Source organism: Colias philodice, chromosome 20 (assembly GCF_061535455.1).
Source record: "Colias philodice isolate Cphi_HAF_F1 chromosome 20, ilColPhil1 Martin Lab GWU primary, whole genome shotgun sequence".
Lineage (NCBI taxonomy): Eukaryota > Metazoa > Arthropoda > Insecta > Lepidoptera > Pieridae > Colias > Colias philodice.
The window spans coordinates 96,309-124,214 of NC_143105.1; the positions used below are offsets into that span (position 1 = coordinate 96,309).

General features: G+C 36.8%; 2 protein-coding genes across 5 annotated transcripts in view; one reads left to right on the plus strand and one right to left on the minus strand.

Annotated features, from left to right (window-relative positions):
* Window positions 1-27,906, plus strand: part of Dys (Dystrophin) — a 433,719-nt gene that overhangs the window by 23,082 nt on the left and 382,731 nt on the right. For all 4 annotated transcript variants that reach the window (XM_089707820.1, XM_089707817.1, XM_089707818.1 and 1 more), the window contains exons 8-21: window positions 2,253-2,377; window positions 3,175-3,347; window positions 3,905-4,071; window positions 16,874-17,110; window positions 17,226-17,450; window positions 17,891-18,056; window positions 18,219-18,962; window positions 19,142-19,284; window positions 19,524-19,911; window positions 20,382-20,490; window positions 20,790-21,084; window positions 22,327-22,449; window positions 22,618-22,743; window positions 23,083-23,283. In XM_089707820.1, coding sequence (XP_089563946.1) covers window positions 2,253-2,377; window positions 3,175-3,347; window positions 3,905-4,071; window positions 16,874-17,110; window positions 17,226-17,450; window positions 17,891-18,056; window positions 18,219-18,962; window positions 19,142-19,284; window positions 19,524-19,911; window positions 20,382-20,490; window positions 20,790-21,084; window positions 22,327-22,449; window positions 22,618-22,743; window positions 23,083-23,283 — 3,222 coding nt within the window. The remainder of the gene's footprint in view (window positions 1-2,252; window positions 2,378-3,174; window positions 3,348-3,904; window positions 4,072-16,873; window positions 17,111-17,225; window positions 17,451-17,890; window positions 18,057-18,218; window positions 18,963-19,141; window positions 19,285-19,523; window positions 19,912-20,381; window positions 20,491-20,789; window positions 21,085-22,326; window positions 22,450-22,617; window positions 22,744-23,082; window positions 23,284-27,906) is intronic.
* LOC149479188 (uncharacterized) lies at window positions 14,959-16,653 on the minus strand. The gene has a single exon (XM_089707872.1). The coding sequence runs from the start codon at window positions 16,340-16,342 to the stop codon at window positions 15,233-15,235; it is 1,110 nt and encodes a 369-aa protein (XP_089563998.1). The 5' UTR covers window positions 16,343-16,653; the 3' UTR covers window positions 14,959-15,232.

The window sequence follows — 27,906 nt, forward strand, 5'->3', positions numbered from 1 at the left end:
GAATATTTGGATTGTGAATTATGCCGAGAGGAATAATTAGATGAGTGATAATTGAGACGTATATTACTGGAAATTGTACGTAGAATACGTTTATGATATTGGTTTTAGGGATATTTGAAGAATACTCAGTGAAAAAGTGTCTCAACTTTTCAGTGCGGAAGACGCAAAATGGCACTTTTTTTCTTGTTTGTGAATAATGGAGATTTGTTATTATTTATAGTGAAATACGTTGTGTTAAATGTGTGAAAACATAAGTGAATGTATTTGGCAATCGTGTAGTGATATGAAAACGTGAATATGATCATTTGATAACTCAGAATTATCATGTAAGTGTTAGTATGTAAGCAATTAAAATTAAAACAAAATTAAATCAATTTCTATAATTATATAGAAAAAATATATCGTCATGATTACATTTTTATGCTATAACTAGTTTCTTCTTCTTTCCAAAAATATATTATACATGGCATATAATTATAGAACAATAGGGTAAATAAAATTTTCAAACTCGGTAGTCATAAAAAAGCTAGATTTCGTGAACTCCCTTGACACTATCGGGATCGGTGCCGGCTGTGCGCCAGACGCGTGATAGGTTAACCCTTGGCATGCCTGGTAGGGTCTGTCAGACCCACACCAACGCGCGAACCGTTGTAGTTCGTTTAAATTTGAATTTCGCGCCTCGCCGTTTTTAGTAGCTGGCCGTTACTAACCGCGGAATGCCCTCCGCACACTTCCTCAGCCCGAGGCGAGCTACGAGCGTAAAAGGATGTGCTTAAAGTGCGTGCGGGTCCCACAGACCCCACCAGGCATACGGCGTGACTTTATTTTGTAAGTATTTATTTTTCTTTTTTCTTATAAATATTGGAATTTGGCGTTAAATAATATTAGTTTGTACATTACATTATCCTATTTTATTGTTTTTTTCAGTTTAATCATGAATAAACAACTAACAGACGAGAATATAGCTAGTTTAATATTCTAAGAGTTGGATGAGGAAGACTTAGTTGCATTTGATTGAGGAGGAAGAAAATGATGCAGGCTTCACCTCTTCGGATACTGAAATAGAGGTGCCTCTGTCCATCCCTTAGTACATTTGTGAGACAATAATTAGTTGTCACATTTGTCTTGACCACTCGATTTTTCCATGCGCAAAGTGTTACCAAACCAAAGCTTTACAAAGTGTAAATGCAAGTGATGAAGACTAATTGTTTTGTTATTTAGATTAAGTATATGATAGTGCCTTACACTGGATTAAAGTCTGATTATGATCTCATTACTTTTGATACTAATTATATGTTAACAAAGTTATAGTCACGAAATGTTGCTTAAAAATGTGAGTTAAAGTTTAATTTCAAATATTTTAATAAAGTTGATTAATTTCTAATGTGATTTTTATTACTATCTCTTTTTTGCCCTTTAAGCATGCGTCTTGAATCATTAAATCACCTTACATAATAAAATTTATAGAGAAAAATACCATTTTAAAATCGGGGTCTGAGAGACCCACCAGGCATAGAGTGTAACTTATGCCCACCAGGCATGCCAAGGGTTAAATTGGCTCCACTATAATAATAATTTTTATATATTTTTTATTTTTTTAGTAATATAAGGTTTGTAGAGGAGAACAACGCAAAACCTCAAACTTGCTTATACAATATTTATTTATCAAAATAGATGTTCAAATCAAAGCACTAATAGGTGCTTTGATTTTAGTTATGCATATTAATTATGAAACAAAATTTTTTCGTTACTGTGACACAGTGAAGTCCCGTGTCCCCCTAGTGGGGTAAGGGGCAGATGCATTATGCATACATCTGTTTCACTGATCCATTTACTTTAGGGACAAGAAGGTGATCAGCCTTCTGTGTCCTACCGGACCGAGACATTTTTTTTTCATCGTCTCCACCGGGAATCGAACCCAGGACCCCTCGGTTCTACGCTCACGCGTCAACCACTGTAAAGGTCGCGTCATGTAAAAAGAACGCTGACGGATAAGCTGCGCATTGGCGTTTTATTGGTCTATTTGGTGTTATGAGGTGGTATAAGAATAACAAATATGTAGTTGCGAAGCCACGACTCGAGAACCTACTTCAAAAATAAAATAAGCAGCAAATAACTTTCGTGCTAAACTCGATACATGCCAAAACACACCCCATCACTTTCATCCAGCGTTCTTTTTACATGATTCGCGTTATACCAAGGAGGCGGTCACGTTACTGTGCAGGTGTGGTAAATAAATGAATTATGTGCAGGTGCGGCTGCAGATGCGTCTGCTGAACGAGCGGTGGGAGGAGCTGCGCGTGGCGGCCATGCGGCGGCAGGCGGCCGGCCACAGCGAGCTAATGCGGGCGCAGCACGAACATCTCAACGCCTTCCGGTCAGTGCCGACGATACATCGATCAAAAATAATAAATAAAAGTTACTACGTAAAATCAATCAATCAATCAATCAATCAATCAATCAATCAATCAATCTTACCTGTAGAATGACGTATAAAAAAGCTCATCAATCAAGTTGAGTCAGTAAATTACTGAGTTCCTATGGCCACCTTCCGATTCCATCATCAAATCAGCTCTATGTCTTGATAATGTTTGATCGCTATCCAATTTACATACGTATACAAAGTTTCAGCTTAATCGGTTACCGGGAAGTGAATCATACTTACTTGCTACATTTCAATTTTGTCATCGAGATCAGACAAAAATGCTCATAAAATAAAATCTGGGCCTATCCGAATAAATTTTTTATGGGACCAATTCGACACCATTCCGCATCAAACCAAAAAAGAATCACGTAAATCGGTTCAGAAACCTTGGAGAAATCGATGTACATACATAAAAAAATATATACCGGCTGAATAGATAACCTCCTCCTTTATTTTGAAGTCGGTTAAAAAGAGCGTGTGCACAGCACATGCATCAGAAGTGAAACTTCTTTGGCAAAATTCATAGATATCAAAATCGTCACCTTACTTGACGTGACAGTATAGAATACATGAAATTTTGCTCTCAACGCGCCTAATCAAGAAGTTTTACTTCAAAAAATTGGTCTGAATGTCTATACAGGGTGTCCCGTATCACACATGTGGACATAAGCATAAAAATAACTTGTACAAAAAACATCGGTAGCCTCTATTTGTGTGAATAAGCAAGTGATGTAATGATGTGTGCGCAGGCAGTGGCTGACGGCGACGGAGGACCGCATGTCGCGCATGGAGGCGGCGCGCTCGCCGGTGCGCGAGGCGCTGCGCGGCGCGCAGGCGCTGCACGCCGACCTGCGCACGCAGCAGCCGCTCGTCGACGCGCTCGCCGACTGCGTCGTCGTCGTCGATGATGATCATGATGCGGGTACATACTGACATGCGTTAATACGTACATTTGTCGTGGATTTATTAATTAAAATTTAAACTAAAGTAGTAGAAGTTACACGTGGCGTGCTCTAAAAATAAAATAATATTTATTTGCTTCAATATGGTACAGAGAGATGTCAAAAAATTGTAATTGTTCATCATGTTTCGCTAGAACAGAGCGTGTAAATATTGCGTAAAAATTAAATACAGTCCATATGGAAATTATAAATCCCATATCAATTAATTAAAATATTACTCGATATTTACAGTTTTTTTTAAATCTACACACATGTCGGTCAAAAAAATATTTTTGGCTATAAAAACAATTTATGATCAGTTATTTCCTCAACTTATTTAAAAATACATTAAATGTTTGGTTATTTATGTATACATTTGGGAATACGGTTAATATTTCTATGAACATGTTAGATCCAGATTAACAAAATTATCAATACAAATTTTATTCAACGTGCAATATATAATAACATCAAACAACACAAATGTTATTTCTACCATTTCTGTAAACCTAATCGATATGACGGGTATGTGTGGCAGGCGTGACGGAGATCGAGGACCAGCTGCGCGCGCTGGGCGAGCGCTGGTCGCACGCGTGCCAGTGGACGCTGGCGCGGCTGCAGCGCTTGCAGGCGCTGGCGGCGCTGCACGCGCACAGCGAAGCGCTGCACACCGCCGCCGACGAGCTCGAGCGGGAACTCAAGCAGGTACTACTGGAACTGCGTTATTCCTATCAAATATTCGCTAATATTGGCCTTTTGAAGGTCGTCAATAAATGTATGAGCGATGAGATATTCATTCAAATTAACATCGCTATCGCTAAACGTGCTGTAACTTAGGTATACAGTATAGACAGACGATGTGTGTACGTGCAATACATGCACGCGTATTTTTTGTGTAGTTGTGAAATACGTAATACAGACAGGGTTATTTATTTTATTTTATTTTATTTATTTAGACATACCAACAGAGTACACATAAAAATTATAACAATTAGATCTAAACAACTAACGAATATTAATGTGATGTATACACCAATTACAGGTATGCACAAGAAAACTTATACATATAATTACGTTACTGTTATTTTAAGTGCTTAAATAAATTTAATTACAAAAATAAAAATAAATAAATCGTTAAACATTTTTTTTTACTGAATTTTTGTACCAAACAAGAATTTAGTAATTTTTTTGCGAAAAACTACAAGTGAATCAAAATTTATGTCTATTATACCACCCAACGACTTACATAGGTCATTAAAAGTACTACATATACGAGTTACTGGAGAGTTTCTACCAACATTATTACGACAATTTGGAAGGTCAAAAACTTTAAAAACAGGATAACGTGGTAATTTATTTGGAACAGCAAACCTAACTAGACTTAAGATTTGCGGGCTATGATTTATATTTCTGAGGATTTTAAACAGGAACATAGTATCGCGCAACAATCTACGATTACGAAGTGAAATCATTTTGAAGAATGATAATCGATATTCATAAGGCGATCTGTGTGAAATTCCCGGTGAAAGGAAAGCTATATGTCTGGTAAATATACGCTGAATGTTTTCAATTCTTTGAGAGTGAACAGCATAGAACGGATTCCAAACTACACTTGCATATTCTAAATGGCTTCTAACTAATGAATTAAAGAGTAAAATTTTGGTCTTTGATTTAAAGCATTTTGTGTTTCTTTTAAGAAAACCTAACAATCTACTGGCCTTTTTAACGATAGCATCAATGTGTGAGCAAAAATTTAGTTTACTATCAACTAGGATTCCTAAATCGCGGATCTCATTACCAGTTTCTATATTCTGACCATTAATGACGTAAGATGCTAGAATTGGTTTCTTTTTTCGGGAGAGTTGTAAGAAGAAACATTTTTTAGCATTAATTATCATACCGTTTTTATTACACCAATCTTCCAACCTATTAAGATCCATTTGTAAATCTGAGATATCATGTTGTGTTTTTATAGTTTTAAATAATTTTAAATCATCGGCAAAAACAGAATAATTACTTTTTTTGAAAACAGAACATAGATCATTAATAAAAATCGTAAATAATATTGGCCCCAGATGTGACCCTTGAGGTACACCTGAGTCAGATATGTAACATTTGGACACATATCCTTTTACCGCCACACTCTGTATTCTATTTTTTAAGTAACTGGTTAGCCAAGCAAGCAATGATCCATGTATGCCGAGAGATTCAAGTTTCAATAGAAGGACATCATGCTGCACCACATCAAACGCACTAGAGAAGTCAGTATAAATTGTATGAACTTCATTGCCTTTGTCAACTTCGTTCGAAACAGTGGATATATAAGAAACCAGGTTTGTTTCAGTAGATCTACCTTTTTGAAAACCATGCTGGTTACTATCAATGAAACTGGAAGTATGACTTGCGATAACGGGACACAAAAGAGATTCAAATAATTTAGAAACACATGATAAAATTGAAATTGGACGGTAATTTTTAATGTTGGCTGAATCGCCTTTCTTATAGACGGGCACTATTCGAGCCTTCTTCCATTCAGAAGGGAAAGTACCATAATCCAAAGAGCGGTTGAAAATTAAATATAAGGGCAGCGCAATGACTGTACAACAGCGTTTAACAAATAACGGAGGAATTCCGTCTGGACCGCAACCCTTCGATATATCCAATTGTTTTATCTTTTTCATTACTTCACGTTCAGTAAAATACACCTTGCCTAAGGAGGGATGGTTACGATAGGTTATACTTGATGTAGAAAACGTTTTGTTGGAACAATTATTATTTTTAAAGACGGATGAAAAGTTATTAGCGAATAGATTGGCAATATCAACACCATTTTCTGCATATTTTTCACCGAGGTACATGCGAGAAGGTAATGAACATTCATTCCGACGCTTTGCGTTTATATATTTCCAAAAATGTTGAGGATTCTTATTGATACCGTCTTCCATATTTTGCTTATAACTGTTTAAGGTTGATGTTCCGACCGTCCCTCCATACATTTTTGATTACCTCTAAACACTTAACACAGACACTATTTCTTTAAAACTAATCATTTTATCACTTCTCTATAATGAAATGTGTGCGCGTTCGACCTTTTTAATCAATAATTTACAATATTTACTTAGAAAAACAACAGTAAAATACCGGAAAAATTTGACACTTCTACAGTAGTGTGCGTGACTTTTGCCAAGCGAAACACGACATAAAGCACGACATCTAGCGCATAGACTATATACTTATTACAGATCTAGCGCGTCAATGTCTAAACGAAAGGCGATGTTTAGACATTGACGCGCTAGATGTCGTGCATTCGCGTTCGTTATCTTATGCATAATGAGCATAATTCTAATAAATCAAAGTTCTGTGTAAAAATTGAGTAATTTCATTTCCAATCGTTCAAAGAAAATAACAATAAAATAAAATAAAACTAATGACCTTAGAAACTATGTTTTTTTTTATTTATTACTCATTATTGTTCGTCCGTCGTAGGTCTGTAAACTGTATTGTACACTGAAGGTAAATGGTACTGTAGGTACTTTAGTTCGGCGTCGTCGCTCGTCGGCTTGATATAAAATTACATTCTTGATTTCATTGACACGCGCTATGATTTGCGCGCGGAATTTCTTGTGTTGTGAATTTATTTTTGTATGCTATGCATTTTAATTGATTCAAATTGCAATGTTTCTCTAGTATGCATTTGAGACTATATTGTAAATTGTAATAATTGATCGTGGGTATAGTAATTAATTATTCTAATAACGCAATTAGTAATATATGTATTTTCGGTGGGATTCAAAACAAAAAATTGGCCCGTGATTTTTATGAAATTTCACCACATTGCAAATCACATCAATCATAGTTCATACACATGTATGACGAAAGTGATTAGTATTGTGGCTAACATTGACTCATCAGTTCATCACTGAAACCAGTGATAAATCAGTACCTATATCATATTGTGTTTGAATATTTTTAAACAATGATATAAGTATACAATTATTATAAATCGGTAAACTATCAAAGTAATCACAAACTTGCAAACATTGGTAAAATGTCCAGTAGTTTATGAGCCTATTCATTACAATTTACAATCAAACAAACAAACAAAGTTTTCCTCTTTATAATATTAGTGTAGACAAACACTATGAATACGATCACTAATGCAAATTCGGGGATTTTCTAATTATTGCTAAATAATAATTGAATTCGTTTTGAAATACTCTATAATTTTTAGTGTATAAATAGACATTTATAATGTGGTGCTCATTTTTTTTGTACTGCTAACGCTATTGTAGGTACCTATTTTCGTTGTTTTATTTCAAGTGAACACGGCCATACAATTTTGTCACGAGCCGCCTATGATTGTAGGTACTTTTGTTAGGCTCCTTCGTCGTCCGCGTCGGCTCGAAAGTTCTTGATTTCATTGTCACGCGCTATGATTTGCGCGCGGATTTTCTTGTGTTGTGAATTTATTTTTGTATTATTATTATTTTTTATTTATTTTTTTATTTTATTGATTCAAATAAAATATTTCACTAGTATGCATTTGAGACTATATTGTATTATGTATAATTTATCGTAGGTATAGTTATTCTTATAACGCAGTTATATTTTCGGTGGGACAATTTGACCCGTGATTTTTCTGAAATATCACCACGTTGCAAATCACATCAATCATACACACGTATGACGAAAGTATAGTGGCTATAATTGACTCATCAGTTCATCACTGAAACCAGTGATAAATCAGTACATATATCATATTTTATTGTGTTTGAATATTTTTTAAACAACGATATAGGTATACAATATTATTATAAATCGGTAAACTACCAAAGTACTTCCGAATTTTCAGACAGACAAACAAGTAGTTTGAACACGCAGTTTTCTTATACTAGTAGCAAAAATCAAAACCATAATATTATGTTTCCCTACTATATTTTACTAAAAGTCGAGTGCGTCGAAATCGTAAATAATAATATGTTTTTCACCTTCCTGGTTATTTTCCCATAGTAAATAGTGTTTTAGGTTTGTTGTTGTAGGTAGGAATAATAATAATTATTCTTACATGTTGGTTATGAAATGTATATTGAAATAATTTACTTTTACAAATCATTAGTGATATAAGTTTTGAGTGAAAATGCTTGGATCAGCATAATATTATATGGTACTTCAAATACATGTTTTGATAAAAAAAACAATAGTGTAATAAAATAAAACTGCGTTTTATTGTAATCAATGTTGACAATTTTAAATTCCAAAATTATTGATCAATAAAATAGTTTACACCAACAAATATAACTTTTATTTTTATAACAATCGTTCATAATATAAACCGTAGCAGGTGGCGTTTTGAAGTTCTGTCTACTCATACAGAAAAATGGAAAACTTGTTTTTTTTGTAAACAATTTATTACTCATGTTGTTTGGCAACTCGAAGCGTGGTCGTCCGTCGTAGGTACTTTTGTTCGGCGTCGCGTCGTCGTCCGCGTCGGCTTGATATAAAACATTCTTGATTTCATTGACACGCGCTATGATTTGCGCGCGGAATTTCTTGTGTTGTGAATTTATTTTTGTATGCTATGCATTTTAATTGAATCAAATTGCAATATTTCTCTAGTATGCATTTGAGACTATATTGTAATAATTGATCGTGGGTAGGTATAGTAATTAATTATTCTAATAACGCAATTATATTTTCGGTGGGATTCAAAACAAAAAATTGGCCCGTGATTTTTATGAAATTTCACCACATTGCAAATTATATATTATACAATTACAATTACAATTATTATAAATCGGTAAACTATCAAAGTAATTACAAACTTGCAAAATATGCTTTTCCGAATTTTCAGACAGACACACAATTTTATTAGTTTGTTTTAGCAAAGTAGGTACCTATACCTATACGCTTACGTCGCGCGTCGCGTCGTCGAAAACGGTGCGCCCAGAAACAAACATACCTAATTCAGTTACAATCCTTTTTTTGTTCCGTAATTTATTGTATTTATTCTAATACGATTTTTTTTATTCGTCGGCCAGTTCTACTAGGTATAAAAAGATAAAATTGAAATATAATTATTGTAGCGACAGCCATATTATGTTACTATGTTTTCGTAAATATGTTTTTCACCTTCCTGGTTATTTTCACATAATCTTATCTTATATATAAAAATGAATCGCAAAATGTGTTGGTAAGCGCATAACTCGAGAACGGCTGAACCGATTTCGATCATTCTTTTTTTATTATATTCCTTGAAGTACGAGGATGGTTTTTATGTAGAGAAAACGTAAATATTATGTACCACGGGCGAAGCCGGGGCGGACCGCTAGTCTTCTTATATATAAAAATGAATCGCAAAATGTGTTGGTAAGCGCATAACTCGAGAACGGCTGAACCGATTTCGATCATTCTTTTTTTATTATATTCCTTGAAGTACGAGGATGGTTTTTATGTAGAGAAAACGTAAATATTATGTACCACGGGCGAAGCCGGGGCGGACCGCTAGTATATATATATATAAATGAATCGCAAAATGTGTTGGTAAGCGCATAACTCGAGAACGGCTGAACCGATTTCGATAATTCTTTTTTTATTATATTCCTTGAAGTACGAGGATGGTTCTTATGTAGAGAAAACGTAAACATGTACCACGGGCGAAGCCGGGGCGGACCGCTAGTCTTCTTCTTATATATAAAAATGAATCGCAAAATGTGTTGGTAAGCGCATAACTCGAGAACGGCTGAACCGATTTCGATAATTCTTTTTTTATTATATCCCTTGAAGTACGAGGATGGTTCTTATAGCTAGAGAGCTAGTTAGTTTAGTTTTAGTGCAGTGGCAGTGTAAATGTTGTTGTTGAGGTTATGTAAATTTAACACTTTAGTTAACTACCAAGATATAAAGAAATGAGGATAGGACACAATAACTATTGGTTGAGGTATTTATAAACTCATAATATACTTTTAAAAAAATCACGTTTTAATAAATTTCTAGAATTAAATTAGAACAGCTGATTCAAAATAGCCTAAAAAATCTTAATAATAATAATTACGCTTCACAGCAAGAAGAAATGTACCATATGTACCCGCACAAAGTCGATATTGTGTTGCCTACCGTTCGACTCAATGGCTAGGGTTGTAACTACCTTTAATAATTATTACCAAACTAATAAACCGAGTGATGCGAAATAACCATAATTCTTTTAGAGTTTGATAAAATGATCAGGCAGGTATTTTCTTTAATCCTCTGAATTCTCGGTTACTAAATTGTATCGTTGAAATTATTCTTAATCGCGTAAATTTAATAAATAATCATATGGAAAACACTTTTCATTTGTTTTTTTACTTTCACGCCCAACTACTATACAATAATTACGTTGTTTCGGTATTTTGACGAGAAAACGCAGGAAACATCCGTTGTATCATTTTAGATAGATTGTATATTTTGTATCTGTAGAATTGAAATCAAAGCTATGTATATGTTGTCTCCATTCTTTTCTTATCGGATTGTTGATCCCAATGCGAATGCGTCACTTAAATTTTATAAAAGACAATTAAGAACATCAAAAATAAAGTGATACGTAAATATTTCACAGTGCAATATATTATATAATTAATAATAATTATATATTTATGAAAAAATAATTACATCAGATTTAATAATAGCAATTGTTTTGAATGTACATAATATGAATAAATGATTACATCATAATAGTAATAATTACAATTGTTTTATTTCCCATTTGTTGCAACCCTAGCATATCTTCATGTAGCAGCAGAAGTACCTACACTGGCGGCGCGGCGGCATCGTGCGACATCAAAGGCATTGCCTTACTAGGTAAGTTTATAATGACTCATTTCTTTTATTATATAATTTACGTTTTACTTTTACAGAATCCGATTCAATGGATTATGAAGACGAGTCACACAACGCCATACGATAGTGATGATGAATGAACATTTCAATAAATGCATGCGTGTTTTTTTATGTTGTTTTGTAATTGTTAATTGTTTCTTAAATAAAGAAATAAACTAAATATTTAAATGATGATTTGTTATTTGCAACACAACTTTATATTTGAGATTCTTTACAAATGTATATTTAGTTTTGTATCATCAAATTTATAAATTTTATTCCATAGTTTTCAAAATTAAATGTAAATGACCATAAAAACATTAATAAAGTAAATCATTGATGTAAGGTCAGGGAACGTAATACATATATACATCTGACCATGTAGAAGCTAAGTCTTGTTGACTGCTGAAGTCTGTAAAGTTTTGTTGTCTGCTGAAGTCTGTACGCAATGAAAATGTCTGCCGTTTCGAAAATAAGTTTTTAAGACCCTAATAAATAAAATATATGTATATATAATGGCAGATCTGGTCAAATACTTTCAAAATTGTATTTTTTTCAGCACTTTCATAAGTGTCTGCCAGAATGTTATCCGCGTGATAATGGTCTGCCATTGTTATTTTCCGATAGTAATAATAATCTATTTTCAAATATCAAAATGGCAGACGTGGTCAAATGGTTTCAAAGTTCGCCAAAAATTTCCACCTGTCTTACCTAAGCGCGCGCCCCGTCCACCACTCTGGGCTTAGTGACTCCTCATCTCATGTATAGTAGGTATAGGGGAATCAACACACAAAAATCCAGGTCTGGTCAAATACATACAGGTAGCTTTGCGCTAGCTCTCTAGCTATTACTTCTTATGGAGAGAAAACGTAAACATGTACCACGGGCGAAGCCGGGGCGGACCGCTAGTAAATAATAAAATAATAAATAGTGTATTAGATTTGTTATTGTATCTTGTATACCTACGAATAATTATTCTTACGTCTTGTTGGGAAATGTTCAAATACCTACCTATTGAAATAATTTACTGTTACAAATCATTAGTGTTATTAGTTTTGAGTGAATAGGCATGGATCAGAAATTCAGAATATAATATGCTACTAACTACTCAAATACATACATGTTTACACAACAAACACCACTGACCTCTATAACTATAAGTTATAGAGGTCAGTGACCGTCAGTGACAAACACTATGGATACCTACGCTCGCGAATGCAAATTCGGTGATTTACTAATTATTGATACCTAGTCATTGAATTCGTTTTGAAATAGCCTGTACTTTGTAATTTTTAGTGTTATAGACATTTATAAAATGTGGTGCTCATTTTTTTGTAATAAATCATCCCGAACGCTATTGTATTTTCGTTGTTTTATTTCAAGTGAACACCTAGGTATACAATTTTGTCACGAGCCGCCTCTGGCCTCTGGGTGAAATAAACAAGTCAAATGATTTTTGTTCTAATTGTATTTTGGTAGTAGTTTGTTTAGAATTTACATTACCATTGTTTAATTTTTATTTTGTATTTGCAGTAAAATAAAAAGATGAAAAACTTCATTAGGTATATTGTACGACACCTCACTCTGAATCGCGCTAGCGAAATTTTTTCGTTACAGAGCACATATACAACTTTCGGACAATCTTCATTGAGGCCGGCCGGCAAATCGAGTATGTCGAGAAACTTCACTTATTCGATGGAGGTATTCTACCTTCCTTCCTCCACAGTTGTGGGACCCCGACGTGCATTGAACACGCAGCTTTCTGATACTAGTAGCTAAAATCAAAACCACAGATATGTCTGTGATCAAAACCATAATAATATTTTTACCTATTATTTTACTAAAAGTCGAGTGCATCGAAATCGTAAATATGTTTTTCACCTTCCTGGTTTTTTTTCCATAGTAAATAGTGTTTTTGATTTGTTGTTGTATGAATAATTATTCTTACTTGTTGGTTATGAAATGTATTTTGAAATAATTTACTTTTACAAATCATTACTGATATTAGTTTTGAGTGAAAATGCTTGGATCAGCATAATATCATATTTGCTACTTCAAATACATGTTTTGATTAAAAAAAAACAATAGTGTAATGTAGGTAATAAAATAAAACTGCGTTTTATTGTAGGTAATCAATTTTGACATTATTTATTTCCCAAAATTACAATAAAATAGTTTACGCCAACAAATATAACTTTTATTTTTATAACAATCCTACTTCCTACTAATGCGAAAGTTCATACATGTTTCAAAAGAAAAACTTTTACTTTTACTATTATTTCAATTTATCCGGTTTAATTAAGACTTAATATTGATACATATGATCATTATAAATACAAATAGGAATTAACAATATAACGAATACGTGGCACAACTAAAATTTTACCGATACCACCCGTGGTCATTCTCCTTTGTGGGTCATTTGTAACAGGATGGCGGTTCTACAGCGAAAAAAGAAAAATGATGGTCAGAACGCTGATACCGGATACCTTAAGATACTGTAATATAAAATATTACTAGATTAGATAAAATATTATAGGTAGTATCTTCACCGTGTGTGACGCGCTTTACATTCACGCCATCTAGAGTTAAATCTTTATCATTTTTGTATACGTCTGTGTGTGTAAACGACCCTGTATGCAATGACAGATGTTAAAACGCATAATTTTACCGAATTGGGTGGATTTTAAGGCAATGATATAACATATTTCAATAAAATATAATATTCAGTAACCGCCATGACTATTCCTAGGTTTGATGACTATTCCAATTACGCAAAAACTCAAATAAACTAGAAATGTAGAATTCAGCGCCATCTAGCGGGATATTGGCTGGGAACAGATCGTTGCAATCACCTTAAGCATTTTTGGTGTAATTTATGACAACGATCCCTCAAAATGTCAAACTCAAGTTTATCGCGAGGATTTTTGAATTTACGAAATTTAATACGCAGCCGTTCTTTTTCTCTCAAGAGTCTAATGAGGGAATAGTTGTACCAGGGTGGGTATTTACCTTTTGTAGGGTTACGTTTAGGCACGAATTTACGTATAGCGTCGAATAATATATCATAAAATTTCAAAACCATTTCGTCTACATTATTGCACGCCTCGAGAACAGATGAAAAATTTATTAATTTTAAATAACTTATAATTTCAGAATAATTAGCCTTATGAAAATTAAATTCACAGCGGTTTTGACTACGCAAATATTTCGATTTAGCATTTGTAATTTCAATAAGCAGTTGGGGGTGATATGTATCCAATTTACTTAAAATGTCTAAAGGTTGCGATACGTGTACATTATTTAAATTAGTTAGGACAAGATCAAGAATTCTGCCGTCTTTATTTACAATATTATTGTACTGATTTAAATTATTCACCGCCATGAAGTCAACAAAACTGCTATCCAAAATACTATGGTAGTTAGATGGTTTGCAGAATACATCATCATTGTCCTTAATCCATTTAATTGAACCAAGATTAAAGTCACCTAATATGAGAATGTCATCAACATTATTCACAACAACATCATTTAAATTATCTAAAAATTTGTTGAGGGTTGATAGACTAACAGGTGGTGGTAAATACACGGAACATATAGCAAGTTTTTTACTTATTTTGTGACCCTGATTCGAGTCATTACTAACATCAACCACAACCCACAAATCCTCTAAGGCACAGTTCCTGACCTCCCAATTACAAACGCGATAAGATTTCAATTTATTAAAAATGGCAATCATAACACCTCCTCCGTCCGTTTTATTACTATAGCTATTTTCGAAGGGGTCACGATCATTACGGTAAACATTATATCTATTGTCAATGAATTCACCATTACTTATTTTAGAGTTAAGCCACGTTTCTGTAAAAACAATAATATCATACGAGCAAAGTAAAATATTATTAAACACATTATTCGTTTTTGTCCGTATACCTCTCACATTTTGATAATAAATATCAAGCATGGTCAACATTAAATTACTACATCACTCATATCGGTATCTGGTCGCAATTTATTCTAAAGACTGGAGTGCATCGTAATTTCGTACGGTCAAAACCGGACCAAACTCATTCTTACGAACAAAGATTTTAGCATTTCTGACCCAGACAAATTTAAATCCTCGTTCTTTTGCCTTGAGACGAGTGGCAGCATGGAGTTGCTTATTTGCAGAAGTCAAATGCTCGGAGACAAATACAGGCGATCTTCGGCCGCCGATTCCTAAATGATGTGACGAAAGTTTATCCTCAGGGTTGTTTTTATTATATTTAGCAACAGCGGCCAAGATTGTGTCGCGAATACGAGTACTTCGTAATTTTACAATAATCGATCGTGGACGGATGCTCTCCTTGTTAAATTTAGCAACTCTCGTAACATGCTGAACGTCACTTTCTTCAAGAGGAGCGCCTATAGTCTTCGAAAGCTGAATTATTGTATTAGACAATATTTCACCTTTATTTTCAGGAACTCCGTTAATCTCAAGGTTGTTCTCGCGGAGTTGTTGTTCAATTATGTGCAACCTAGATTGAAGATCCGAAACTGTCGATTTTAATTTTCCGTTTTCTGTTTTGAGTTCATCCACTATGTTATTCCGTTCTTCTAAGGAAGTCTTTAATGTTTCAAATTGAGTATTAAAAAAGCTCAGCGAATCATTAAAGCAGGATATTTCTTGATGTATATTTTTGAGTTGCTCTGATATAAGCTCCTTAATAGTATTCCGGAGACTTTTAGCTAATTCGTCTTTCAAAATATCCCTCAAGTTGGCAATCGTGACGGGCTCATTACAATCTCCCTCAGAAACAATAGTGTTAACGTGTTGGCTGCGCATACGCGTGTTAACATACGCATCACATAGATTGTCCTGTGTAGCCGTTTCGTTGCTCATAGAATCACTTTTCGTGCTTCTGAGAGGAGTATTACTATTATCGAGCTTCGGCTGTTTACAGATGCATTCTTGACATTTCCATTTATTTTTCTCATCAAGATTCATACTATTATGGAAGACTTTTGATGAAATATTCGCACAGTAAAGATCATATTTTTTCTTACATAATGAACAAGTTAGGTATTCTCTATTTGTAATTGCGTTACAACAACCGGTGCACTTGCCTCTTGCTGATGACATTATCAATTATTAGTATAAATAATAGTAAAAATAATGAGCCAGTTATAAATAATAATTAATTTGATAGACACGGCCGTGCGCAAAGCGTTAAAGCGCTGCAGCGGTGGTAGTGCAAGCGAGTTATCTATGCGTTGAAGCGACGACGCAACGTCTTTGCCGGTAGTCGTGTGTCAAGGTCACGGAGTGCAAAATAATATAGTTTCTTAATTACTCACGAGTACAAAGTTGCTTTGCCTTTATTTTATAACCACTTTTTCTGCTTAAATTACTCTTCCAAACAATGTGTAACACGTATCAAAATAGTGATTGTGATGGTGACAATTTAAAAAATGAAAAAGGGTTATTATGTGATATCTTCTTATTAATAGATCGATCGATCGACTGTTACGTTTTGACGTTTATATTCAAATCTGCCTAATAATAGACGTAGGCAGAGTTGCATTCGGACAATTTTTACCGTGATTTTGAGTTCAATTTTATATTATACATACGTGAATGGTTTAGAATTGCAAATCGTAATTCCTTTGACAGATGGAAGCGAACCCGGTGAGCGAGATCGGGGCGGTGCTGGAGCGCATCGCGGCGCTGCAGCGCTGCAAGCACTCGATCGGCGTGCAGCGCGTGGCGCTGGGCGAGCACGTGCAGCGGCTGGAGGCGCTGCAGGCGGCGGACGGCGCGGCGGCGGACGGCGAGCTGGCCGAGCGCGCGGAGGCGCTGCACGACCGCCTCGACGCCACCGAGATGATCCTGCGCGTGCAGGTCGACCGGGTCGGTACCGCAGAATATAATCAACTATTTGATTTTTAGAAACATCTATTTTGTATCGCCACTTTTATGTGTAAAAAATAGAAATATGACTTTAATGGTTTTGCCATCGTTCCAGATCAAAGAACTGGGCTTCGAGCTAGACATGAGCAGCGCGGAGTCGTCCCCCACGCCGACGGGCGGCGACGCGCGCAGCGTCACCACCACGGTGACGGTCAGCCACAGCGCCGCACACAGCGCGAGCCACAGCAAGAAGCCGCGCCTCGACCGGCCCGGCGACTTCCAGCTCGGCTACTCCGTGTTCGAGACCTGGGCAGACGAAACCGAGCGGGTGCTTAGAGAGGTGAGCGTCGTGCCGTTGTTGTCATTGAACCTTATTTTACAACAGAGTCACATTTAGGGCATGTAATATCGGAATAGTTTTGAATTCCGATATTGATTTCCGATATTTGAGCTCAATATCGGAATTCCGATATTGATATCGGAATTGGACATATATGTTAAAAAGGTGGATTTTATTAATTAAAAACGTATTATAATCATAATCTTTTATTTGGTATGAAAATAGTTATTTTACTGCTAAACAACTTAATTTAACTGACTCAAAATAAACATGTTTTAAGCAATACAATTTTTGAACATATCTAGCACTTAGCGGTCTGGCCGTCATCCGTGATCCTATCGATGAAAATGATCCCACTCACATTTCATCAATAGAGATTGCTTTAAAATTAATTTTGTAATTTACACATAAATAAAATTCCGTGTTGTGTGGTGTTGCAGTGCTCGGAGCAGCTATCGCAGCGCGGTGGGGCGGAGGGGGGGGCGGCACGTGCAGCCGTGCGCGGCGCCGTGCAGCGCGTGCAGAAGGAGAGCGAGGAGCAGCGCAGCGACTTCGCGCACGTCGAGGAGATACACGCGCGCCTCGCGCAGCAGCACGCGCTCAAAGGTACCGCGTTGTGTGCGCGTGCGCAGGGCAAACGGTTCCACCACTGACCCTACGATACACACTCACCGACTGCAATCCATAGATATATTTTAACTGACATTATTATTAACAAAACAACAAAAACGAAATCAGGTTTCAATAAACGGTTTTTTCCAATTTCAGAGGAAGCCCAACGACACGCAGAGAGCATTGAAGTACTGAAACGACGGTGGGAGGGGATACAGCGCTCCCTCCTCGAGATACGGAACACGATGAACCTCCTCGAGGACAAGGAGAACTTCGACGAGAACCTCGCGGTGATACAGAGGGACATGGACGACATCCACGCGTGGAAGGACAAGATGTTGAAGGAGAAGCCCTCCAACAACCAACTGATTCACTTGCGGAACAAAATTCGACTCATGAAGCAGATCGAGATGAAACTCAAAGAACTGAACGCCCAATCGATCATATTGCTGACGAAAGCGATACCGACGTGTCACAAGGACGACATCGAAGCTGATACGAAACGAATAAATAAAGCATTCGAAGAGCTGTTCACTCACCTCAGCGGCAAAGAGGTGGAGATCAAGCTGGCGATCAACAAGAAGCCGGTCGACAAACACGAGGACGAGTATAAAATGGTGCAGAAGAAGGTGCAAGATATGGAGAACCAAATCATCGCGGAACACGCGGTTATATCGTCTAAAGAGGATATGGAAAGAAAGTTAGAGGAATTGAAGCGATTGAAGAAGGACTTCGAAGAAATACAATCCACATACGATAATGTCGTCAAAGACAGAAAACAGAATTACGAAAGAGGAAGCGTTGAGGAACTAAACTTTAGGAGTAGCGTCGAGAACTTGGTGACCAGGTTCACGGATTCGCAAGCTATTCTGGGACAGAAGATACAGAAATTGGAAAAAGGTTATTCATAATTTTCATGACTTCTTATTACATTTATATCAATAATTGCAAACTCTTGCGGAAAAATAAAGCTACTAACTTGCTGAATTAATTTTTATTATATGTACAGTTAACTGTAGAATAAGCAATAGCGCAATTTTCAGGTAGTTTTCAGCTCTATAATCGTAATATTTCCTTAGGTATCGAGCTGCTAGACGCGCTGACCGCAGAGACGCGCGAGGTGAGCACGTGGGTGCAGCGCGTGGGCGGGTTTGTGGCCGCGCGGGCCGACCTGCCGCTCGGGGACGTCGCCGCGCTCGAGGAGCTGCTTATTGAGAGCAATGTGAGGATACGTGTTTATAGTTCTGTCTTTATTCAATAATTTCTTCCAATATTTTTAGACTTGAATTTTTTCAGGCCTTTCTTTTTTCCTTGTTTCTAATTCGAAAATTTATTTGAGTCCGATTTTGTTTGGAATACGAAATGAAAATTAACATAAACTGCGTTTATTTATTCAAACACATTTTATTTACACGAAATAATTTCGAATAACATATATTATTTTCATATTATGTTTTACAGAATTACGATGAAAGCAAATCAACTTACAAAGCGAAACTCGACAAAATAGAATCAATGAAGAATACGATACTGGAAGATTGCGATGAGACCCTATCGAAGCATCTCAAATCTGACATCAAAGAGTTGCAGAAACGTTTCAATGACGTCACCAACGCGTCGTTCAAGCTCAACGAGAACTTGCGGCGAAGCCTCGAGCGAGTGGAAAATGTGATTCGACGTATAGATGAGATGGAGAAGTGGTTGGAAGAGATTGAGAATGAGATCCCGAAGGAGGAGGAGTGCGAGATCCGGGACAGCGGCGAGCTGTACCAGATGAAGACGCGCTTCCAGACGTTGAAGGATAAGTGCGATGACAAGACTACAGAGTTTAGGAATTTAAATGAAGCCGGTAAGTTGAACTGTTTATTTATTTTTTAAGTTAGTGTATCATTTTCAGTGTCGTACATGATGTATTTTTTATTGCAACGCAAGCAATAGAGCAGACGATTCACTTGATGGTAGGTGATAGTTTCCATATATGATTATTCGCAGAATTGGGAACATCGTGAATGTATTGCCGGCTTTTGTAATTGGCTGCTATGTCCCGGTAAAAGTAGATAAGAACAATATATTGAGTAAGTGATTCACGTGTTAAATGCAATATCGATTTGTACAATAATCATGGATCACAGTATCGTTGTATATTGTGGTCCTTCGAGCCGGATCGGAATACAAGATTTATATTTTGCCTTGTATTTCCTGAAATATGTAATTTTGAATATATTTTTCTGGTAACTGTTTCATTTGAAATAATAAAGTGTCTATAGATAGCGTACCATTATAGCGATGTGATTTATAATAATGTGTCGTGTTGTTTAGGGCACGACATCCTGGTGTCGGCGGAGGGCGCGTCGCAGCTGGCGCGGCGCCTCACGCAGCTCAGCGCGCACTGGACGCGCGTCACGCACTGCATCTACGAGCGATACAAGTACACAACCACACTTGTAGCTATTTTCTTTTGTTCCTTTGTGGATATATGGTTTTTATCGATTTGTTTTTGTTTCTGTTTCACTTGACAGCTAAAGAACTGACAAAGTTTGTTATAAATTGGAAGTTAGTAATTTGGAATTGTCATTTTTGAGGCACTTTAAATTTGCTGCACTTTTGATGAAATTGTTTAAGAAAATTTTACTGTTTCTTTCATGCAACAGCATATTTATATATTTTCGGTCCTTCGAGCCGCTCTACTTTCGATACCGGTATGTGAGCGGTGTCCATGTGCGGCAGGGTGCTGGCGGAGGCGTGGCACGAGTCGGGCGAGCTCCGCGCGTGGCTGGCGCAGCACACGGCGTGGCTGGACGGGCTGGCGCGGCGCCTGCGCGGCTCGCCCGCGCGCGCCGACGCCGAGGAGATCTCCGACGAGCTGTACGACCTGGAGAACTACCTCGCCAACCGCGGCACGGAGCGCGAGGCGCGCATCGACAGCATCGGCCGCGCGCTCATCGACGCGCACATCATGCCGGCCTGGATCCGCGCCGAGCTGGACCGCATCGCGCAGCGCGGCGCCGCGCTCGCCGACCAGGTACACACACACACACACGTCCCCCTGGAGACGAAATAACGTGCAAAAACACTATAACACGCAAAAACACGCTATGGCGAGCATCAACACCCTAAAAAACGTCACACCACGCTATAACACGCAACAACACGCTTCAACACGCTATAACACGCTATATCACGCAAAAACACGCCATGGCAAGGAACAAGATCCTATAAGATGCAAAAATACGCAACAACACGGCTCTACACGCAACAACACGCTATAACAAGACACTATAAGACGCAAAAATACGTAACAACACGCTTCAACAAAATTTAACACGCAACAACACGCTATAAAACGCAACAACACGCTATAACAAGCACCAACACGCTATAACACGCAACAACACGCTACAACATGCTATAACACGCATCAACACGCTATGGCAAGCAACAACACCCTATAAGACGCTAAAATACGCAACAACATGCTTCAACACGCAACAACACGCTTCAACACGCAACAACACGTTATAACACGCATCAACACGCTATAAAAAGCACCAACACGCTATAACACGCAAGAACACGCATCTTCACTACTATAATGAAATCGACACAGAACCGTAATACTTACTATGCGTGCCAACTAAGAATAGGACCGCGCTTGCTGCCAACTTCACACGAAAACTGTCAAATTAGTACTGCCAGCAAAAAAATGTGTGAAAAAGAATTTTCATATAATTATTTTTTATTGTTCATGATTATATTTAATTATTGTATAATCGTTATATTCATTAAAAAATACTATTTATTGAATTTCACTGATGGATTATGGATAAATTAATTATACAGGAATGGAAACAGTATTCATAAAAAGTTAACATTTTCATAGTTAATGCGGAGATAGCAGTGACAGCGACAGCAATGAAGATTCAGAATACGACGACGATGACGCTGTGTTAAGTGGTGTAGAGGAAATATTATCCGATTGATAAAAACTGAAATAATATATATGTTTTTTTTATATACGTGCTTTTATTTTCAAATCCTACTCATTCATAATAAATTTGGCGTGAAATGTATTAGAAATACCAACAAAGCGTACATTAAATATTTAAACTGAATATAATTTCTTTATTGATTTTTTTGCACACCATACGCTTTGGTAATGAAGTTAGCGCGTATTACTGAACAATATGGCGTCTTGACAGTCCTATTCTTATTTGGCACGCATAGTATTGTTATTTACAATAACCATAAAAAATATATCAAACAGGCTGCAGCTCGCACGCGGGAGCTGGAGGCCGCGGCGCAGGAGGCGGCCAAGAGTGAGCTGTCGCTCGACAACCTGCACCAGTGGCTGCTGCGCCTGCGCACACAGCCGCCCGCACAGGATCAAGTATGTATTTTATGCATTTTGCTATCTTCACTACAGTTTAAATTGTATTTTTCTTGTTATGAGTATTTTACTCATAATCCGCTTCAAAATTGTACCTAACATGGCTTTTTGATTGTAAAAGGGAATTGTTTATATGTGTATATTGTATATGGTTGTTGTAACTTGCAGGTGGAGGCGGAGTTCTCGGCGGCGCGCGAGCTGGTGCGCGAGGTGCAGGCGCAGGTGGCCGCCTACCGCGGCGCGGGCAAGGCGCACGCCGCCGACCGCCTGCAGGACCAGCTGTTGCTCGCGCAGGTATGTGTTACAGTTAACACTTTTTAATATTAAATTTTTTTTATGGTAGAAAAATATGTATAGTGTAATAAGTTTTATTTTCTTTACGCCTTGTATAATTTAGCTTCTTAAATATGTCTCCTCTATGGAAGCGGTTACTATCTAGCAGTAAGGCGGCATTTGTACATGTTTTTTTTCTTTTCTGTTTGTTCGGTGCAATGACCACCGAACATCCAGAATAGAAACTTTCTGAATTTTTGCATCTACTATATGTGTAAAAAGGTATCGAATGAGTTGCAGTTTCATTCCTAATAATTTGTTGTAGTCGAAAAAATGACACATAAATATTGTATTGTGCAGAGCAAGTTGGAGGAAGCCGAGCGGCAGTACCTGCAGTCACCCGCTGAGGCAGGCGCGGGTGGAGCGGCGGGCGCGGCGGGCGCGGCGGCGCGGCTGCGGCGCGCGCAGGAGGCGCTGGCGGGCGTGCAGCGGGACGCACACGAGCTGCAGCTGCGCGCCGCCGACCCCGACACCGTGCGCGCGCTGCTGCGCCGCTGTCTGGTGCGCACACCCGCATGCACTCACACAGACCGCACACCCCACGCACACACCCGTACACGTACACATACTTCGCCTGCACACGTAGGTAGACATACACGCACACAGCTCGCACCCACACATCCCGCCATACACTGCCCACGCATATACTTCTCGTAAACACTGCACAAACTTAAATTGAAATTTGAAAGTATAACTGTCTTAATAAGTAACTACGTTAAAAACAACCGACTTCAAAAACGGAAAAGTGAATACCGGCCGAAGTGATAACCTATTCCTTTTTTGAATTCAGTAATAAATTCAACCTGTGTAACGACGTATAAAAAACCCTTAAAAAAAACTCAACCTGTATATCGACGCATAAAAATAAACAACCTGTATATCGACGTATAAAAAAGACTCAACCTGTATATCGACGTATAAAAAAAACTGAACCTGTATATCGACGTATAAAAAATGCTTAACCTGTATATCGACGTATGAAAAATCTGAACCTGTATATCGGCGTATAAAAAAACTCAACCTGTATATCGACGTATGATAAAATCTCAATCTGTATATCGACGTATGAATAAAGTTCAACCTGTAGAATGACGAATAAAAAAAGCTCAACCTGTATATCGACGTATTAAAAAAACTCAACCTGTATATCAACTTATGAAAAAACCTAAACCTGTATACCGACGTATAAAAAAATCTCAACCTGTATATCGACGTATAAAAAATCTCAACCTGTATATCGACGTATAAAAAACCTCAACCTGTATATCGACAAATAAAAAAAAGCTCAACCTGTATATCTACGTATAAAAAAAGCTCAACCTGTTCATCGACGTATGAAAAAAATCAACATAAAAAAAGATCAACCTGTATATCGACGTATAAAAAAAGCTCAACGTCTATCGACGTATAAAAAATGCTTAACCTGAATGTCGACGTATGAAAAAAGAGCTCACCTGTATACCGACGTATAAATAAAATAAAAACTAGCAGGCTTATCCGAATACAATTTTTATGGGACTAATTCGACACCATTCCGCATCAAACATAAAAAGAATCACGTAAATCGGTTTAGAAACCTCGGAGAAATCGATGTACATACATAAAAAAAAATATACCGTCTGAATTGATAACCTCCTCCTTTTTTTGAAGTCGGTTAAAAAGCAAAATATACATTTTTGAGATACTCTAAATTTCAGCAGAAATATGTATAACCGATCACCACTTTTAAGAATCTGCAGAATTAACCCGTGACGCGTCCGGCGCACAGCCGGCACCGATCCCGATAGTGTCAAGGGAGTTCACGAAATCTAGCTTTTTTATGACTACCGAGTTTGAAAATTTTATTTACCCTATCACTACATAGTATAAAACAAAGTCGCTTTCCCTGTCCCTATGTCCCTATGTCCCTATGTCCCTATGTCCCTTTGTACGCTTAAATCTTTGAAACTACGCAACGGATTTTGATGCGGTTTTTTTAATAGATAGAGTGATTCAAGAGGAAGGTTTATATGTATAATAAGATCCATTAAGTAGTGGAGAAGTACTGTTATTTTTGAGGTTTCTAATGTGATGTCGTAAAAAATTACATTTATTCCGCTTACATTGCAAACGCAGGCTGAACCCTACGAGTTTTATCAAAATAATGTACTAAGTATTATACACATTGAAAAGGTCTACAGAAAAGTCCACGATGGTATATGTCTATCTCTTATGGATAACCCACAATAACTTTTTTTTGTCATTTACTTTTTACGACAAATAATGGCTAATTTTCGAAGCGATTTTAACCAATACAGCATTAATCCTTAACCAATTAAATACCATGGATACATTGTTCATTTAATATAGATCTATATGGCCCTTTACACCGTATGATTTAAGTGAATATTTTCGAAGATATTACAGATTTAAAAATTGCAGGACGTAGCGTTTGCGGCCGCCCGGCTATGTATTTTATACCCGTGCGATGCCGGAGGCCGGAGCGGGCCGCTATATTTTTATACCTATACAACGTTCACAATTTTTCTGTAGTGTATTTAGTATCAGCATTGCACCCGTGCGAAGCCGGGGCGGGTCGCTAGTTGTTCTATAATTATATGCCATGTATGATATATTTTTGGAAAGAGGAAGAAACTAGTTATAGCATAAAAATGTAATCATGACGATATATTTTTTCTATAAAATTATAAAAAATTGATTTTCTTTTGTTTTAATTTTAATTGCTTACATACTAACACTTACATGATAATGCTGAGTCATCAAATGATCATATTCACGTTTTCATATCACTACACGATTGCCAAATACATTCACTTATATTTTCACACATTTAACACAACGTATTTCACTATGAATAATAACAAATCTCCATTATTCACAAACAAGAAAAAAAGCGCCATTTTGCGTCTTCCGCACTGAAAAGTTGAGACACTTTTTCACTGAGTATTCTTCAAATATCCCTAAAACCAATATCATAAACGTATTCTACGTAAAATTTCCAGTAATATACGTCTCAATTATCACTCATCTAATTATTCCTCTCGGCATAATTCACAATCCAAATATTCGTTGAACAAGACAAATGTCGAAAACTATGGCCGATGACGCAACTCAATCAATGATTCACTTTTTTTTTTATTTTGTGGTTTTGGTCTCTATTGCCTGTCTCGGAGTCGTGTCGATTCGAATTATAAATGTTTAAGGCATAGAGAAATATTTTTTATACTGGAAACATTCACTTGTAAGAACTACAGGTGACCTTCAAAGTCATTGGCCGCGTTATGAACAGTCGTTGTTACGCAGGAGGCTACAGTACCATTTTGAGTTACGATTAACCGTCTGTACATAGGACGCGTCACGGGTTAAATTTTTATAGAAATATAAATATACTCGATGTGTCTCGCTTTCAAATACACAACACAAACTATAAAATATCATGCGTAACAACACGATCAACAAAAAGCTTTTTTTTTGCTAAAAAAAACTATTCCTATAAAAGTGTCTTGGCAAAGAATTTAATGTGACAGTTGATAAGGTATTGATTCAGCGGTAGGCATATTGCAATTACGGCTTAACGTAAGAAGATAAACCGATTTGCAAGTCGCGTGTTTTGATGTCCAGTCGCCGGCCACTCGCGGTAGTGTCGCCTCACCATATTACAATTACGGTTTTGTAACAAACATGTATGAAAAGTTATAAATATTGAAATATTTGGTATACAACATGATAGTATTGTGTTTGAGTGAGAAGTTAAGGTGATACTGCGGATGGATTCCCGTCGTGGGAAGTAGAAGGTGAGGCGGGACTTAATCCCATAATCCCTTGATCCGGTACGCGATTGTGTGAATGTTTCTGGTTACAGGATTATATTCCCCTGGTGTTACGGGAACATTGTTTAGCTATGTAAATATGTGTTAAACGCACGTTTAGTGTGAAATGTACTGAAAAATTAATCAGTTGAAGTTAAAATGACTTAGGAAGTTTTCATATTTTATGGGTCAGTTTAGATTTTCAATAATAATAAAATACAGTAATTTTTACAGTTTCTTTAGTGATAGTGCGTGTGGAATGCGACGCTGAGTGCGTGCGGTGCCTCCTCGCGTGGAGGCGGCACTTACCTATACGCTTTATACCACTATAAGAAATCGATATAATATAAGACCATAAGATAACCACATTAATGATATAATTGCTTGTTTTAATCTAAAACTTGGCAAAGTTGACAATTTTCGTTACTCAGATGTCCATTTTCTTTTTAGCAGCAGGATTGGTTAAGTGGAAAGAACGTTTATATATACTCGCACAAATGGTCGCACTTTTGGGCAACGAATTTTTAATCGTATTTCATTTGTATAATGCTAAAAAAAATCAGACATACCAGACATATTAAAAACCCAAAATATAGTCTCAATGTCACGTTGATATGATTCGTATATATTAACTGTAGCGCAATAATCTTGCGACTGCACGTGAGCAATTTGACACAATGAGGGAAACATCGGGTTCAGCGAGTTGTAACGTTCAATTTCGTGCAGACCAGGTAATGGATGAATTAGACTATCGATTGTCATTCACAATGTTACATTCAACTGTAATAAAACTGAGTCTGCGTATGCCTTATAAAAATAAACTAAATGCATTATTTTCGATGAGTTATCATAGGGGATTTTCAAATCAAATCAAATCAAAACATTTATTTGCAATCAAACATGGTTACAACACAATAGACAACTTACATAATATAATAACTATAATATGTGGTACATTTATTGTGACATTTTGAACAATGTCTCCTATGCTAGGAAAAAAACCTGTGTTATAGGAGACATTCATCCATTTTGAATCTGTTTTGCGAGTATTAGTTACTTGTCGGCAAAAATATCAAATATAATTTCGTCCTAGATTTGCGCCTCTAAACTTCACTCTGTCTCGTGTTGCAAATGTTGTTTACTTATGAATAAAAAAAAAAATCTGCTCAGCCTGTTTATTTCATATCTGTTAAAAAATTATTGCATTTTTGTATCTATTCGTTCTTCCTAGTTAAGTACAGTCTATTCATACTTCAGAGGCAGCGGCCGATTGATTCAGTTCACATCGCGTGCACTCGTTATATTACTTTCAGTT